Genomic DNA, 19,426 nt, shown 5'->3' with positions numbered 1-19,426 from the left:
GAAATATGTTTGAATACAGAGAAAAGAAGAATTTAGCACTCTATACAGCAGGGGAAAAAAAAAATCAGTACATTTTGCCTCCAAGTTAATGCTGGGTAGGACTTCCTTACAGATAAATTTGATTAGAATTTAATTTATTTACTAATACAATTGTGATGTAAACATTACAAATATTTGACATCTCTTGGTTTGAGAGGTGAGGAAAAAATGAGATTAATTTTGCTCCTGTAACAGTGAAAGTCAGGAATTTCTGTGGCATGCCATGCCCATGAAGGTGACATTTAAGCACAATAACATTAAATTAAAAAAAATAAAGATCAGTATTTTCTGAGGCAAGACTTCCCTAGCATTCAGGTTAAGACAGTCCAACCTGGATAAAAGACATGAAAGTAAGTGAGAAGGGATTTTGCAGATTCATTTATGATGGATCCTGTGTGTAATTTAAGTTACATACTTTGTACTCTGTGATTTTCAAATGTCTTTCCCAACATTAGTCTTTAACTCCTTTAAAAGTCTGTCATAACAATTTGTAGCCTGCATAACAGCAAACTTGCTCTATGTATAACATTCACAGCAGAGCAATAGAAACCCATTTCCTAATAATCCATCAATACAAGAAGATGGCAAAGAATTTACAACAGTGGTTTGATAAGAAGTGAGGCATGCTGATTTTGAATTAATTTATATACAATTGGTATGATATGCTGAGGGACCATGAAAAGACTGTCTTTTGTTGTGATGGGAAGGAAGGTTTTCTTATTCATCACAGTGATGAAACTGGTGCCACTTTATCAGACCTTGAAGTATTAAATCCACTTTTTCCATCACAGTTTAACAATCCATTGGGCAACAATATTTAATTTATTTTTTTTTAAACCAAAGAAGGAACCAAACTCTACTGTTTAGTAGTACTTGAAACGTAGCAGAATTTACTGCGAGATATTTCAAAATGAATAGTTTTAATAAAACACTTCTGGACATTTACGGTACTAATAGAGCAAATCCTGTCATTTCTAAACCCACTTGTAACATCATTTTATTCTGTGCATACTTAAAAACTAAGTTATAATCGTACACAATGCATCTTTAACTATACCTCAGTGCACACAAGTTTATACGTACGTACTCACATGCTTAAAATACACTCAAAACTTTTGGACATACTTTACATTTCCAGAGATAATATGCTTCTATAATATATCTGGAACGTACCTTATTTCAGGATTTATTCCCAACTTCTTACTGTAGCCAGTCAGGTTGTTTTAAGCCTCAACGCAAACTACTAGAATTTTAAACTTTTTTTTTTTTAATTTTGAATTTTAAAATTTCAACTAAGGAAACACTTCGGAATAATCAGCTGCTAGACTGAAGGCAGATTTGTGGATACAAGATAAGACCCACTAGAAACTCAGTACACTTGGAAACTGTACTCTGGCATCACCACCTAATCATTATCAGCCACGATCGCATCGTGAGGCAACCACATACGAACCAAGAGTATCCCGTACAAATTAGTCTGAAAACTGTTTTTGCAATATACTCTGAGTTGGCCAAGGTAACTTATCACCAGTATTCCTTTCTCTTATTAATTTTATATTTTGCCACCCTCCTCTTACATCCCCATAAACAAAACAAATCCAGTCCAAACGACGACACATACTAGTTATCAGATCATTTACTTCAATGTCTTACTACTTTTCTTCATTAGTTTGCATCTCTAATGTAGTGCTTAAGACATGGAGTACTGTTTTAGGAGCACACATGGTGGGAACTTCAATCATGTTTTGAAACCTGTGGTACCACAGGAATATGAGCATTAAATAAAAATTAACCAGTAATAGAAGAAACCCTCAAAATTTCAATTATAATTGTATCATAAAAGGATTCCTGTATGCCGCCAGGTGCTCCAGTTAAGAGGCTCTTCAATCAAGGAAGCACAATCTTTATTTTGCCATAGCTGCCTATAAATCCAAAAGGGAGATGTAAACATACATACACTAGACTAAACAATGGCTAAATAGCAGCCACTATTCACTCTCCCACTCACACATACCATGCAAGTCTGTGGGAAAAACTTAACGATTGAAGCTAAGGAACTCAAGTAAAGTTTTCTGAAAATAACCCAGAGCTGACAAGTCAGTAGGAGGGCCTGGATGGTTTCAAGACACAGTTTTTAACTAAGACTTGGACCTCCAACTTTTTTTGTGTGTGTGCGCGCTTTTTTTTTTTAAACAAAGATTTACATCACATCCTTGGCTAAATTACTTAAAAATTAATCAAATTAATTACTGAGTGGATAAGCAAGACACTGGACAAGATAGAGTGAATGGCTGGCCAGCCAATACGGTCTGTGTTGTTTTAAACAAATGCATCAGTGTTGGTTTTAACAGATCTGTAGGGAATAAACGCATTAAAAGACTTAAAAAACATTTCTCACCGAACACTGAGTAATGTATGTATGTACATTTTGAGATTCTGGCCTTCTGGATTATAACAAAGATTATCAACTGCTGAAAAGAGCATTTCTGCCAGCTTTGATCTTTGGTTTGACACACCATTTCTTGCACTCAGACAGGTATTGAACTGAGCATCTAAGATCTCGGTAAGCACCTATGTAATTCTGTGTAAACAGTTTGGGCGCTCTCAGAAATCCCGCTCACATACATAGACACCACACAACTCTCATTTGTGCAGTACTGCAATTGCCCAGTCAGCCAACACTGAAATACCGTTTTTGAAGTCTCTGGAAATGATAAAATCTACCTGGGTGCACAGATACATAGCTAACTTGTTGGCATTTTTGTCTTCCTGAAGCTGAACAGGGGAATAATGAATGATGTACTAACACAGACTTGCACTGACTGAGAAAGGTGGAAGAAAAGTAAGCTGGATGCAGGCTGCTTTCACTCAGCTCTACAAATTTGTTTGAATTCAGCTAACTTCTGTATTTTGTTAAGCACAGGTAAGCATGATGTACATGTGTCCTCATGTACTTTAGATTTTTTTTTTTTTGTTACCACTGGCCCTGTGTTTATCATTCAAAATCCCAAACATGAAGGAGTTTAGAGCATTTTCTGTTAGCAGTCTCATACTTTTCTAAGTTATATACTGCATATCTCATATTCTGCAAAATATAAAACCATCACAGATGTGTGCTAAGAACTAGTTCCAAAGTAAAAGGAAAATTTTTAATTAAGGAAACATTGACTTTTATGGTTGCAAATCAGAAGACTATTTTACTAAATGCTTAGCGTGTAGATTATGCTTCTTTAATTCACAAATTGACTGTACTAGGTCACCTTTGAGTAATGGAAACCTCTGTTTAAACATTTTTTTGGCAATGGGCACAAAGCATTAGATCTCATTTCCAAGACTTACCAGCTGGGTTTTGTCATTAACATTTATTACCAATCTAAGATACGGCTTTCAGCGTCTAATCCTCACTACACAAATGTTTTTTATAGTTCTCTAGAGAGCTTTGGTGTGACAAATTACTGGCACAGATTACAGCCCTGTGGCTATTCACCAGAGGCAATGCAAAATTAACATGGTACTAATCCAATTTAAACAAGAAATTGGTCAAACTATGCACAATTGCACAAATCATCTGAACTAAAGCAAATCTAGAGTTCCTGAAGCAACAGCTTCCAAATTTATATTTAAAACACAGTAAATGGTTTTTGATCAGCTCCGCTTCAACTTTATTTGGCTCTTTAAAGTCACTTAAATCTTTTATCAATAGACTAAGTATAAGATGAAGCACAGGAGTATAAAACCCACAAGAAACTACTTTGAAAGGGTTTGTTCTGTAGCAGAGAAGTTTTAGGTAGCATGCCAACTTATTTTATGGTTCAGGCTTTCAGCAAGAGGGTCAGCTGAAACCATCGACGTATGTTACTAAATTCAGATCGTCAGGTCTATGGTGATGAAATTTATTATAAAAACCTGATAGTGATACACACTAGCGTTAATCTGACAAGCAACAATCTTCTCTTTTATTCTACAGGAATTTTTAAATATGGCAGTGCGAAAGAAACAGCCTGGACATTTCATGGCTGCTGAAGAAATCTTAATCAGAGATGAGATTCATATTCTTACTTGTATCATATTGTTGAGCGTGTTTCAGAAATTGGAGATGAGAATTCATGACTCCTTTTATCACTAGGCAAATGAGGACCAATTTGAAGACAGCAAATAAGATGAGTTTTTAATTATTAATAGCAATTATAGAGCACATTCACCCTCTTCAGAAAGAAATATATGTTTTTAAAAAGTAATTATCAATTAGGAGATAGTAGGCTTAGCTTCTTAGTCTCCCAAAACTGAATACTCTAGCAGTAGGAATGAAGTAGGAACTATAATACCTAAAAAAACCCAACCAACAAAAACAAACTCCCAAAAAACCCACTTTTCCTCAAGCACAAAGTGTGAATACAAGTAATAAGAACCTTTTACTAAACTTGAATTCTGAAGCCTTTTGCCTGTGTCAAGGTTTGTTCAGCAACAGGGATTAATGATTTACTAATTTGTTTGTCAAGGCCAATGGAAATGCTTGCCACTCTAAAGTATGCTGTTTAGTTAATGTTTACTGTAACTCATGAGACAAGTGATTACAAATTAACACAGAGGCATATGAATTCAGTGAGGATGAAGCTGCTGCTCCTGCAGGTTTGAACAAAGAACTGAAGTCATACGTGTATGACTACGCGCACGCAAGGTCTGTTGACAGAGAGCAGCAATAAAGCATGCCACGTCAGTATGACATGAGGATTTCTAAAAGCAGGAGAACAAAGTCATGCTTCCAGTTTTAACTTTCTGCAAGTTTACTTTGTTTTACAGCATCCAGCAAACCTTAAGCACTGTTTTTAAAAGCTAAGATTCGTTTCTCATCTTTACCCTCCATTCATTTCACAAATAAAATACAGAACAGTTAGGACTGTAACTGACCAAGATGGTTGGGCCAAGAACAAAATATTTTTTCTGGAAGTGCTGTCTGAGCATCGTTGGGAATGAGATTAAAAAAAACTTTTCTGGCCTTGAGTCATGCCTGCTTTTACTTACGCCGACCTTCTTTGCAGACCTGAGCCTTCATCTTCCCCGAGTTCAATGTCAAACTCAAATCAGTTCTGCCATTCTTATTTTTGCAAAAACCACAGCTCAGAGCTTTAATTTTGCTAACACAAACACTAATAAAATCAAAACTGCCAGTAGTTAACATTAATTAAGCAGCTTCCAACATTACATTAACTTAGTTGTCTCATATGATAAAAGAAAACCTGCATACCTGTTTAAACCTTGCAAGTTCTTTCAAAGCCCTTGTCCATTGTTGTTTGTAGTGGAGCTTTGACTTGGTAGCCGACTCTAACTTTCTTTCAAGTTCAACCTAAAAGCAATTAAAATCATATCAGCTGAAGCAATAACAGCAGTAACAATCACTGAAAGATGTATATATACAAAGGGTCTGGTTTAAGAAAAGTGTTTATGTAGTGTAACATACAACATCATCTAAAGCTGTTACATAATATAACATAAATATTATGGCACATGAACATTTTCTTGTTTAAAATATAGCCTTATTTTTATTGGAGAGCCGTCTATACAAAAAGAAAAAGATTAGTTTTTAGCACTAAAACTGCTGACGTAACCTTCAGATTTAAGATACTCAAATTAGCAACCCTCTCACCCCTCCCTTTTCTTTTTTGTCAAGAAAGACTATAAACACAAATTTAACAGAAACACTGATGTATAAATCTTGCCTTTAAAAGGTGTGTAGACTGTTTTCCTGCAGCTGACGGAAGGTACGTACTACCTTCTTTTCTCTGAAAAGGATGTTTGTACAAACCATTCTTTAAAAAAAAAATAAAAATCTATGTATCTAGTGTGAATCTTTGATCTTACTCCTCAAATCTTTTAAAAAATGTTACACACCAAAAAAATGTAATGCCTTCTGTGCAACAACAAAAAAAAAAAGTATTAGACCGCAAATAAAAACACTTATCAAGTACAGAGAAAACAGTAACCTGTAAAATGAGGCATTTTTAATTATCAACTCTGAGGCTGTAATATTTTCTTTTAATCAGACAAAAATTATTTACCATTTCTCTCTGAAGATCCTAAAGCACTGATTTTTTTTTTAATCTAATAAAAATAGGAAAACTAAAATATTTAAGATAAGAGTTTAAAAAGTCTGTAATTGAAACATGCTGAATCATTTGCTTGTATTCTTAGAAGTTATTCAAGCATATAGTAACATGCACACTGGCCATATAACTGGGAGTGCATTTTGTGTGAAGAAAACTGGTTTGATTTTTTTCAGCTTATTCAGTCAACAATTCGACTCAAACTTCACAATAATTCTGAGCATAAAATGCCCATATCTCTGGTTTTAATTAAGCAAAATATCCCCTCCTGAAGGCAGGTATGGTTTCCAAGAAATCAATTTATGATTGTGATTCCATTCCACTGATAAGTAACATAATCTCTTTTCAGAAATACTTATTAAAAAAGCCAATGCACATAATTGAATACCAGTCTAAATTAATCCTCATAAGAAAACATCTCTATGCTTAGAGTCCCCAGCACAAATGATGGAATTAGGAATTTAAACATATAGACTACGTTTTTCCCTGCCTTAGCCTCCAGCACTACTGCTTCCTCTATATTAATAGGGGTACTGTTGGCCTTACACGTCTGAATATTTAAAGTCTGAAGAAACTGGTGGAAAAACTAAAACAAAATGGACATAGTAACCAGTTAATCATGCAACATTATTCTACATCTCCTTTACCAGTTAAAGGACCAATGTGACAGTTTTTAAAGGCCAGAAAAATCCAAGATACCTTTTCCAAAGTGAGAAGAGTTATTTCCGATTGTAGCTGGGTTTCTGGTTTGTTACTTTGCTGTTCTTTGTACTGCTGGAACTCCTTCTCCAACATTTTATGCTTATTTTCTGCTTCATAAAGCTTCATCAAGGATATAAAGATGCAAGTTAGCAGAAAAACACATTCATAAAGAATTAGGTTACAGAACTTAAGTTACTCCTTAGTCCCTGGAACAAACATCTTACTGTCAATTATCTGACATAAAACAGACACTGAAAGCTCAACATTCATAATTAATGATTTCTTGGTGATGGCATAGAGCAATGTTTTAATAAAAGAATTTTAAAGACGATCTTTGCTCAGTACTGGAAAGGAAAAACAAGTCTGTCCTCATATACAGAAAAATCAAGATTTATAAACCTTGCTGTTCACATTTCTAAAACGACTGGCAGAAGAAACACAGAAAACAAAACTATTTACACACATCTTTTAAAGATAGCCAACAGTGTTATCTACTATGTGAAGTTTTGTTACTCAGTTTCACCAGCATAATTTGTTTAGGAATGTCTGGAAGAGGAAACAACTAATACTTTGTACAGCCAAATGATGATTTAAAAGAAAAACTGAAGTACAAAGTCTTCAGTGACTAATGGCTTAACGCTGTGTACCTCTGCCCTCTCTGTGTACTTCCACAGTTTCATGAAGATTTTATGGAGAGAGCTTTGCTTTTCATGTTTAAATAGGTAATTTGAAAAGTGATGACAATATATAACTACTTGTCAACAAAGAACCTAAGCAAGTCAAACAGCTTTTTCTCATTTTACCATATTAAAAAACAACTTATGTTTTCTAAGAGAAGCCCATGTTCTTCAGTTTTATGTTACTCAACTATAAATACCTTAATATACCCAACTGAAACAATGCATTCCATCACAGAATATGATCACCAATGCTGCACTTGTATTTATGTCCAGCCAGTTAATGAAAATATTTCCTTGAATTGTATCCAACAGTTTAGAATACTGGGTGAAAATGCTTCAGAGAATTAATTTCTGTTCCAAAGTCTACAACTTCATCTATTAGTACATCAATATTTTAATCCTTCGGATCTCCTAATAGGGTCACTTCTATTTTTCTTCCAAAATTTAACTTTTTGCATCTGTTATTTTTACAGGCTTGATGTAAGAAAGCCAAGATGCTTCCTCAGGATTCTAGAAAAATGTATTCCACTGCAGTTAATTTTCATATGTAACTGAAAGAGCCAACTTTAACAAAACGTAGTGCTGTTTGTCATCTTTCTGTATTTACCAAATTCTTTCTAGAGCAGACATACAAACATGATGCCAATGACGAAGACAGTACCTGATTTATTTAGCCATGAAAAATGTCAGCTCTCCCTAAAACTTCTACAATGTTAAATTTCTTGTTTGTTTCAGAAAACACTTTCAAAACCTGCATTTCTCATGAGGCCATTAAGTTGTGGACTGTTAGGGAACTGCACAAATCGTACACATAAATCACAACTTCCTTATTCATGAATTAAGAGTGATGTTCTTCAAGGTGGATGCTTCCAGGATCTTCTCCTGCACATAGTGGGGTTTACCCCCAAATAAATTAAGATATTTGGAGAACTCAACAATGCAAATGTATTGACACATCTCCTTAAATGGTAAGGAGTAAGTCAAAGCATGTAATGGTTCTAAATAACAATTTACTTCAGAACATTCCTTGTTAAAAAAACCCAACCAACCAAACAAAAACAAACCACCACACAAAAACCCAACATCCAAAAAGGCAAAGAAAAAAAGAGGCCCATCAGAACTAGTAGCAATAGGAAATTTGTGTGCACACATTACAAAGGAAAACATCCTATGGTGAGAACCCAAAACAAAAACTCACCCCACCATCAGCAAAGGAAAATAAAACAGCTTCTCTTGTGCAGAATATGCGGTAAGAACCGTCTCATACTGAAGCATAAGAGACACTCAACATAGCAGGTACAGCACAGAGAAAGACAGCCAAGACAATCAGCTGGAAGGAATGGCCTTCACACAAAGCAAGACAAGACATAGCGGGGCTTGTGTTTGGGAGAGAGACAGCATGACAAACACCTAAGCAATCAGGAATCGTATATAGCACAGACATTGAAGGATTGTTTACAGTTATTAAGCCACAAGCTTAAAAGGAACAAAAATTTTTTAAATATACAATGCGATTAAATTTTAAGAACTCGCTGCCACAGGATGTTGCATGCTAGCAACAGGAATACTCTTTAAAAAGGGATCAGATGGGCTCACGAAGACTATTTTCACTGATGGCTAGTAAATATGAAATGCTGCCTCTGACTGAGGGTTCATGTATGTCTTGATGCTGGATATACAAAATTTTCACTTCTTATTTCCTTGCCCTCTAAATCCAGCCATTGCTGCAACAGAATGCTGAGCAAAGTGGTCCTTTGGTGTGATACAGTATGTTTTGAGTAGGAAAAAGTAAAGTGATTATCATGATACTGCAACCCAGCTGAGAAAAAGTCAGTGAGAATCCAAAGCATGAAGATGACTCCTAGGTGGTGGCATTTGCCCACTTAAGCCTGAAGAACTATTGGCTATCTTGTCCGTACTGATAGGGCATTGGTAGCTGCCAACAGCACATTTCTGATGCAGAAGTGATCCACTTATCACTTTGAAGTGAATTGCATTCTGTAGTTTGAAACAGCTCATCTCAATTCAACGACACTATTACTTTCAGAACAGAAGATGATGATATCAAGATAATTCCCACCCCAATAAGGATAATAGAAATACCGCAATAGAAGAATAAAATTAACTGTATGGTCAAGCTACTTAGATCCTTTACTAGATGTTAACAGCTAACAATTTGTAAGTTACCGAAACGTATACTGCTGTTCAGGTTCTATGTGTAGCGTCTACTTGTAATGGCAGGGTTGTGTTTCTTCTGTATTGAAAATCAAAGAATAACAACTGCATTGCAAACCGGCCCTGTTACTGAGCAAGACTGACAGAGATGGGACACAGAATGCAGCCCAGCAGACAATTCAGACAAAATGTTTATTACAGCGTTGCCAGAAATCGCTTGCCTCAAAGTCATTGCCGAACTTGGTATACTTATTTTAACAAATGCTTACCTAAATAAGTAAATGGTTGAGGCATAAAATTTAAGTGTACTTACCTGCTGCTGTAAGCGAAGCTTGTCTTGTTCCACCTGTTTGATTTTTGACCTTTCTAGCTCAACCTGGTGTGCAGAGTCTTCCCTGGCTCGTCGCACAGAATCCTGTAGCTCCTGAAGATGTCGTTCGTGCTCTGCTTGCAACTCCTTCTTTACTCTTTGAAGCTTAAAAGTGAGACATATTTGTATCAATCCACAGATCCAAGTTCCTAATTTTAAGAGTCCTTCATACAACCCTTACTACTATCCGTCACAGAAAAAAATGGTTATCCATTTTAGAAATTGAACAACAGAAATTCCATTGTTATCTGTATGTTTACTACATACTGTTACTGATGTCTACTACATCCTATTTTACTGGTTTTCAGTTTAACTAATTTAACCTTCAAATTACTCCATTGTGCTACAAATAAACTCTTGCTTGACTATGGTAAAAATGGGCTATCCATATCTCCATTGTACTTTCTACACGGGATTACTAAAGGCAAATTTTATAAAGACCTTTCCACTATCAACTAAAAAGCTAAATATACCCCTTCACTGCAGAAACAGTGAAGTGACAGTTACAGCTGAGATGCCTTTAGATCAGTAAGATTGCACTCCTCAGACTGAGCATGTTGAGAAAATTTCTTGTTGGGCTAAAACAGGAAAGAAGTCCTTGACATATTTGAACTTTCTAGAAAGATGTTACCAGCCCAGAAAACTGCTAGCTGAATAGAAACCTCTCCAAGCGTCCCATTTCTCAAACTGTGTAATTGCTAAATGAACCCTACATCATTTTGTCTAGACGCTTTAGGAATCCACTGATCTTTATTATCTCCAAACCCTCAGGTCAGCATCTCACTAAATTTAGAGCAAGTTTTGAGACAAACATGTACGAGATTCAAAATAAATATTTTTACTCAGGCTGAAATGCATTCAGCCAAAATTAATCACCAAATTTTTTGCATAGATGTTAAAGGTAAAGTCAGACACTATTTACAGTACAAACTGCGTCTTGAGGGGTACAGAGAGCCCGAGTACAGAGTCAGACACAGGCTCAACTGGCCAGCCCCTGTCTTGGGAGCTTTCTTAACCTTGTTCACATGCACAGGAGGGACTGATATAAAAAACTGGTATGACCTACAGGAGGAAAGAGAGAGTTTGCTGAGCTGCTCAATCTCCACAGCAGTTTACCGATGTGATTGTGAGCTTGTTCTGAAGTACGAAACCAGGCAGTTCATTTTCTTTATCTTTACATTTCTCCTTCCCTGAAGACTTGCACCCCGTTTCCTAATCTCAGGGGTGTTCAGTGAGATCTAGTAACATTGGTAACTACTGTTTTCTCCTGCATCTTCTTTGGCCCTGTCACTATAAAAACAACCAGCCAAAACAAGAAAACCAAAATTGCAGTTTCTCCCAGCTCTCCTGGAGCTGGGAGATGGTTAATCTGGCAATTACTGTGTGAAGTAAGGCACTCTTGCACACACACAGAGTGTTCACCTCACAACACTAACCTTAAAACTGAGATATGCTGGTGTTTTGTAAATGTCTCCACTGACACTCTAATCCTGTTATGAATATAAAATTCATTGTTCTATAATTCTAGCAATCAATTTCAAAATCAATTGAATTTCCATTTCAGTAAAAAAAAAGCGTGCTCGTATCAAAATCTGGCTTAACTTATTAGCGTTCCTCCATCTTCAGCATGAATACTGTTCTTTCAGTTCTTACACACAGGTCACAACTGTCTCTGTCTGAAAACTCAAACATTATAGAAATAGCTCATAGAATTGCACTGTTTAAGGTGAACACTTTTTACCTCTGATTCAGCACTAAAAAGCTGTCGTTCTCTCTTATCTAGATCCCTCAGGTTTTTATGAAGTTTTTCTTCCAACACAGTATATTCTGCTACCTAAAAGAACAAAAAAAAAAGGCATTTTCTTTTCTTGCAATAAAAATGTTCTAAGTGAGTGAAGAATTTACTTGTGCTGTGACACAAAATATTGACACTTTTCATTTGGAAATTTACATATAAAACACATCTCCAGCTCTTAATGAAGAAAACAAAATGGAGAGCCTTTTTTCCTAACACAATAAAGGCTAACAGGTTACCATGCACACCTGGCTGTAGAAGTGCTTTCTGACCATACGAGTGAAAGGCAATTAAAGTTAAAAGGCCCACAAAGAAAGCAAGCTAACTGAAAGGATTTCTAACAAATAATCTCTGACTAAGGACTACTTTTAATTTTTTGCACTGTTGTAAGCTAGGCACATTCATACCGGAAGGTGTGAAGACTAATCACAGACCCTTTGTTCGATGTTAGAGTTATGAAATACAGTTTTGTAGTGGTATGAGTTTTATGAGAGTTTCAGCAAGTATAAGAACAAGATTCCTTACCTTTTTCTTCACTAATGCTTCTCTCTCTCTATCTCTTTTCTTCCATTCTTCTGCAAGTGTTTCCATATGGGCCATTTCCTTCCTTTTAAGCTTTTAAAAGCAAAAAAAGAAAAAGTAACAAACCCCCCAAACCAGAAAAATCAAATCAAATCAAAAATCATAAAGCCTTGAAGCAACAAAATTAAAAACTTGGTACACTGATTTATATAACTGAAGGTTCCTTCAAGTGATAGAGGAGCTCACAAGGAGTGGTGCCATGCTGGACCTTGTTCTCACCAACAGGGAGGGGCTGGTGGGGGATGTGAAGCTCAAGGACAGCCTTGGCTGCAGTGAGCATGGAATGGTGGAGTTTAGAATCCTTACGGAGGTGAGGAGAGTACGCAGCAAGCTTGCTACCCTGGACTTCAGGAAAGGAGACTTTAGCCTCTACAGGGAACTGACCGGGAAGATTCCTTGGAATTAGCCCTGAAGGGAAGAGGGGTCCAGGAAAGCTGGAAAATATTCAAGGACCATCTCCAAGTTCAGGAGTGATGCATCCCAGTGAAGAGGTAAGTGGGTAAAAATGCCAGGAGGCGTGAGGGGATGAACAAGCAGATCATGGGGAAACTGAGGAGCTAAAAGGAAGCCTACAGAGAGTGGAAGCAAAGACAGGTAGCCTGGGAAGATTACAGGGAAGTTGTCCGAGAGGTCAGGGAACAGGTTAGGAACGAACTGAACCTGGCCAGGGACATGATGGCCAACAAGAAGGTCTTCCATAGGTACGCAAGGGATGAAAGGAAGATCAGGGAAAATGTGGGCCCTCTGTGGAAGGAAATGGGAGAGCTGGTTTCCCAGGATATAGAGAGAGCCGAGATGCTCAGTGATGTTTTTGCCTTGGTCTTCACTGTCAAGGGCACAAGCCACACACCCTAAGTCATGCAAGTCAAGGGGAGCAACTGTGAGAATGGAAAGCTGCCATTGATTAGAGAGGATTTGGTTCGGGAGAACCTAAGGAACCTGAAGGTGCACAAGCCCATGGGACCTGATGAAATACATCCGTGGGTCTTAAAAGAACTGGTGAATGAGGTTCTGAAACCTCTATCCATCATAGTTGAGAAGTCATAGTGGTCTGTTGAAGTTCCCACTGACTGGAAAAGGGGAAACATAACCCCCATCTTTAAAAAGGGAAAAAAGGAGGATTTGGGGAACTACAGGCCAGTCAGTCCCACCTCTGTGCCTGGCAAGATCATGGAGCAGATCCTCCTGGAAACCATGCTGAGGCACATGGACAACAAGGAGGTGTTTGGTGACAGCCAACATGGCTTCACGAAGGGCAGATAGTGCCTGATGAATATGGTGGCCTTCTACGATGGGGCCTTGACCTTGGTGGAAAAAGGACAGGCAATCGATGTTATCTACCTAGACTTGTGCAAAGTGTTCAACACTGTCCTGCACGACATCCTTGTCTCAAAACTGAGAAGACATGGATTTGACGAATGGACTGCTCGGTGAGTAAGGAACTGGCCGGATGGTCACTTTCAGAGAGTGGTGGTCAATGGCTCAACATCTGAGTGGAAAGCAGTAACAACTGGCATTCCTCAGGGGTCAGTACTGGGACCAGTGCTGTTTCACTTCTTGTCGGTGACATGGATGGTGGGATCAAGTGAACCCTTAACACTTTTGCCAGCGACACCAAGCTGTGTGGCGTGGTTGACACGCTGGAGGGAAGGGATGCCATCCAGAGGGACCTGGACAGGCTGGAGAGGTGGGCCACTGCCAACCTCATGGAGTTCAACAAGGCCAAGTGCAAGGTCCTGCACCTGGGTTGGGGAAATCCCAAGCACAAGTACAGGCTGGGTGGAGAGTGGATAGAGAGCAGCTCTGACGAGAAGGACTTGGGGGTACTGGTGGATGAAAAGGTGGACATGAGCCGGCAGTGTGCGCTGGCAGCCCAGAAAGCCAACCGTATCCTGGGCTGTATCCAGAGAAGTGTGGCCAGCAGGTTGAGGGAGGGGATTCTGCCCCTGTACTCTGCTCTTGTGAGACCCCACCTACAGTTCTGTGCCCAGGTCTGGAGCCCCCAATATCAGAAGGACATTGACCAGTTGGAGTGAGTCCAGAGGAGGCCACGAAGATGCTCAGAGAGCTGGAGCCCCTCTGCTATGGGGACAGGCTGAGGGAGCTGTCTGGCTTCCAGTCAAGGTCTTCACTGGATTCAGAGGAACCCCACAGCAGTTTCCATTCGACATTTGCTACCAAATGAATATTTACAGGTAGTACTAAAGTATGATATGAAGTACTGGTTAGTACTGCTTAATGCAAACCACAGGGAAAAGGCAGACATTGTCCTTTTACACTCAGGACATCAAAAATTAATCCCTAAAGCTGCCCTCTCCTTTCTTTTGTCAGTTTTGGAACAACTGTTTCATACACACAAGTAATGCAACCTATTTTGAGCTACCTGGTCTAGTGGAAGGTGTCCCTGCCCATGGCAGGGGAGTTGGAACTAGTTGATCTTTAAGGTCCCTTCGAACACAAACCATTCTGTGGGTCTGTGATTCTGATAGTGAAAAGTATTTCTGTCCCTTAAGTGCAAAATGCAAAGTAAGCCCAAGTTTGAGAATAATATCCTAACAAATGGACACCAGATTCAAATTATTTTCTAAAATAAAGAAGCATGAGATTCTATGAAACACACAGAATGACTTCAAGAGTAGAAACACAGCAATGAATTTGGACTGAGAATAATGAAATGCAGTGTTAAGTATTAAACATCAAGAATTTGAATCTTGAGTGTACTGTACTCCATAAACAGTAAGGGGAAATTATGATGGTGGTATTCTGTATTTCACTACCTAGCACCTACTTCAGTCACTTAAAATAATTAACCTTCTTCCTTGAGAGTAGGAAAGTTATTTGTGTATATGTCAAGTTTTAATACTCTATATGAACAAAACTTAGTTTAGGTCTTACTTGAACCAGTGGCAAGGTTTAAGAAAATTGCAGTTCATATTCCTCTCTCCAATTCTGCTAAAGCATCTCTGGCTGTCACGCATTTTAAGAAATAAACAGAAAGTGTAAAAACCTGATTTTCAAAAATGTCCTCTTGCATTTCCTTCCACATTTCTAACTCCAATGCTGCTTTGTATTCTAGAGTCTCTCGAGGTTCTGGATTATTTTCTGGTACACGAGGCTGTGTGTGTGGGACATGCTGCTGCTGACCATCACCTAAACACTGATATAACAACAGTGAATTTTTAACTGGAAACCCAACTTATTTGAGAAGTGTTCAAGGAAAAAAGTAAGATTTAATGTAAAATTACTTGAGAAGAATCCGACAGCAGAATTTCTTGCATTTTCACAAGTCCGTAGTCTTCCAAAGTGATAGCATATGAAAGCTCTGCTATTTTGTTGCCTGACCTACAAACAGCAATAAAATGAAATGACATTAAACTGTTTTAATAATACAGAAACCAAATTGTAGGACTACATACAAACCAGTAATCTTGAAGTGCTAAAAAAGTTCCACATAAGCTCAGAGACTCTGAAGAGCTGCCTATATGAGAGTACAAGCATGCTCTCCCATGTATATTGTTTTAACTTAGGGACTGATCTATACATCTACAGTAAGATTTCTGGCCGTAACAGATAATCTGTCATCGGGAACCTATTTAATTAACAGTTTACTATAACCAACACATGCACATAAAAAGAGAACGATCCACAATTATACCTTCAGTCATAAATCTTTCTAATAAACATACCTATTGAACACAGGTATTGCTGCTGACTTTGTTCTAAGATACACAGTGAATTTCATTAGTCTTGCCTTTTTAAATGTTAACAGTAACTTTCTAGTTATCCACAGTGTAATAAGTTCTTGGATTACTAAAAGCCGTATTTCTGGAAGCTTCAGCATAGAGAACTGACAACTTTAAGTCCACTTATAGGTTATATATCTACCTGCTTTTTTTACAGTAAATAAATATCGAGGTAACAGCTATTTTAATAAACTACTTTGAAATTATTGGAGTTTCTGCTGACATTGAACAGTTTGTCTCTGGCTGCCTCATCTTTAGTCACAGACAAAGTGTAGTAGACTGGTAATTTTCTGCACAGAAAGATATTAAGAGAAAGAATACGCACAGAACAGATAACTGAAAGTTATCACTAGTCTAACACTGAAGTGCACTGCAGTGCAGTGCAGTCCTGCACCTGGTCAGAAACGAAACTCTCATTTTAGTTACAATTACTGAACGATGCAAATGCAATTACACAATCACCTGAAGCCTGGAAGCTGCACAATTAGATATCACACAATCTGCAACAAAAGGCTGCAGGAATTGACCATGGCTGTAGTTTTCACAGCAACTCTCTTCCAGTCAATAGAAAAAGATGACACCAAAATGTTGGTGTTTCTCTTTTTTTTTTTTTAGAGGTGCAATCTTCTACACCGTTATTTGCAAGGAGAAAAAAACCCACCCAAACATCTGTACTTCACGTAAGTTCACGGAAATTACTGCATTAAATAATTCTTGCATTAAACTTCCATCAGTCACTGATTAAAAAAGCAAAACAATATTCAAAGTAACGGATGTCTGAAATCTGAGCAATTAAGTCAGTTTAACATGTCAGCGTAAGAAGAACGTTGCCAACAAGAGCAAAGCTACAAAGGTATCAGCACAGCAAAATGCAGACCTGATACATTTTGAGAACGCCATCTAGTGGTTATTAAGTTTTGTGCAAAACCAGGTTTTATTTTAACAATCTTGTTGGTGAAAGTCTGAACCCTAATGTACAGTGAGATCCAAGTAATCCTCTAAAGAATCAGGCCATGCTGGCTTTCATACAAAAAAGTTCTAACAATGTTCTATCCATCTGGGAGGAGGGAGGATATCAGTCTCTGTCAGTGAAGTTTCCTGTGTCTGCAACATTGCATATTTTAATCATCTATAGGATTAGACGTTTAAAACTAACCTCAGTCTTAATAGCAATTATATTTATTTCTAAAGGCATTATCAACCTCCATTATCACACAGGAAAAGAGGAGGCTCTAGACACCGATTGCTAGCACAGTTCACATCAACAAGGATGCAGGAGAGAACTGACTACAGATTTTCTTCATATACATAAAAAAAGAATGTCACTCTTCTCTGAAGATAAATGTTCTTATTTACACAGAGAATATTAATTAACAGCAATGCTGCTTTTGACTTATATAAACTTAAATCCCCGCTACTATTACAGGGTATAATCCCGAAACAGGAAACCTCTCCACTCTGTGAATTTATCTGTCCTCCTAACTTTCACTGAAGTCAGGTGCATCTAAAACCATACTACGGACAGTCTTAACTGCTTTCTGGATCAACAGCTTTCTGTAATTGTTAAGTAACTTAGTCAGCAAAGTGCCTCAATAATATTTTTTCAATTATTTAATTTCTTTAGTCTGCCTGTGAATTTTACCCAAGATCATGATTATATAAGTGTTCATTACAATGACTCTGGTAGAGGTGCGGGGTTGCGCAATATGCCTGTGGCAATTCAACTTTTGGCCTCTTGGATGCCTATCCCCACCCCCATATTGTATTACTCTGCAGCCTGTTGACCAAAAATGTAAAAAAGAGCTTGCCCTTTTTCAGGGAAATACTAAACAAACGATTCGTCAAAACTACACAGTAAGTATGGGGTTTTTTAAACAGTTTTACCCTTGTGCTGCTGTGACACTGACTGTTTCATTATAAGTCTGACGCCAGCATTGTTCACCACTACCACCCAAGAATCGGGTTTTTTCCGAAGCCAAAACATCTGAAAGCTGAAGTCTTGCCAATCCTAGGAGTAAATCTTTCGCTGTTTTGTCCTTGTGCCACAATTCAACCAGCAGAGGTAATCTGAAACAAAGAAGTGATTTTAGTGTCAGGCATCAACACAAAAGAGTAAGCATCCCTATTTATTTGGGAAAAGGACTTTATATTCTAAAACTTACTTCCCACCAGTATTGTCATGCCATTGCTTGATGGGTTTACTGCCTCTCACTCACAGAGAAATGAGACTGACTGACTCTGTATCTTCTCCATCACTTACTAACTTTGGTCAGATTATCAGTTATTATAATTATTTTTCCAATTATTATTAGAAAGAGAAATGCTGCAGTGAAAGTGATTGACTGAATCACCTTTACAGACTGAGATCATCTGTAAAATAATTTAAGTCACTGCCACTTACAGGCTACATGTCCTCCACCTCTTCTTTCACAATACCACTATTTTGATGATTCTTTATTCCATATCCTAGTCAGTTATTGAAAGATGGTGGGACTACTGGGAAAATTGTGCCACAGCCCTCACTGTACTCAACTTCCTAGGTACTTGCTGTATTTTCAAAGACAACAGATAGCCATCGTGTATTAAAAGAAAAATTCAAAAACCCTGACCTACTTAATTTGAAATAATGGTTTATTAAAACTATGCTATGAATCTTTAAATTAACAACTTACAGAAACAAGTGCTGTTGCTCTAAGCAATGATCTTACAAGATCATTCCTCAACAGATAACAGCAAGAATTTGTTGTGTCCCTGTCTTCACATACATGTCTTCTGTAAATAATACAGAAACTAGAATAGCAGTGTATTAATTATTTGTTGGCATTAGCACTTGGATTCTTCACTAAATTCTCAAACTGATGATCATAAGTAAAAAATTTCAACTTGTGACTGCATTTACAAAAAAAAAAAAACAACCCAGCACAAGTGTAATTGAGATAAAAAGAACACAAGTTATCACCTGAAGAATGTATCTTGAAGCTGATGAGGTATAGTTGCAAAGTCAAATGCACAGTAGGACTGTGGAAGAAAGACTTCCATGTTCTTTCTGACTTCTACAGGTGGGCTTGTCATAATAGGCGCTGCACTGCCAAAAAATGGATACGAGTACCTAAGAAAAGTAACAAAAATAATCACATAATAAGTTAGACAGATTTTTCTTTTACCTTTTGCTACAAGAAAATGGTTTAGTAATTTATTCCTGAAGCACCGGTAGAGGCTGGGGGTTAATCTGCTGGAAA

The 19,426-nt window shown here is 37.6% G+C and overlaps 1 protein-coding gene across 1 annotated transcript in view; it reads right to left on the bottom strand.

The window, feature by feature from the left end:
• Nucleotides 1-19,295, bottom strand: part of CEP120 (centrosomal protein 120kDa) — a 24,146-nt gene extending 4,851 nt beyond the window's left edge. Inside the window, exons 1-9 of the mRNA XM_010159208.1 lie at nucleotides 19,147-19,295; nucleotides 18,072-18,254; nucleotides 15,690-15,786; nucleotides 15,452-15,601; nucleotides 12,388-12,477; nucleotides 11,809-11,901; nucleotides 10,011-10,172; nucleotides 6,840-6,962; nucleotides 5,285-5,383 (exon numbers count right to left, since the gene is read on the bottom strand). Coding sequence (XP_010157510.1) covers nucleotides 5,285-5,383; nucleotides 6,840-6,962; nucleotides 10,011-10,172; nucleotides 11,809-11,901; nucleotides 12,388-12,477; nucleotides 15,452-15,601; nucleotides 15,690-15,786; nucleotides 18,072-18,254; nucleotides 19,147-19,259 — 1,110 coding nt within the window. The 5' untranslated portion in view covers nucleotides 19,260-19,295. The remainder of the gene's footprint in view (nucleotides 1-5,284; nucleotides 5,384-6,839; nucleotides 6,963-10,010; nucleotides 10,173-11,808; nucleotides 11,902-12,387; nucleotides 12,478-15,451; nucleotides 15,602-15,689; nucleotides 15,787-18,071; nucleotides 18,255-19,146) is intronic.
• Nucleotides 19,296-19,426: the final 131 nt, after the last annotated feature.

The sequence above is a fragment of the Eurypyga helias genome, unplaced genomic scaffold, assembly GCF_000690775.1.
Source record: "Eurypyga helias isolate BGI_N326 unplaced genomic scaffold, ASM69077v1 scaffold5079, whole genome shotgun sequence".
NCBI lineage: Eukaryota > Metazoa > Chordata > Aves > Eurypygiformes > Eurypygidae > Eurypyga > Eurypyga helias.
The sequence above is the reverse complement of the archived record's forward strand: the minus strand, read 5'-3'. Positions and strand labels throughout refer to the sequence as shown.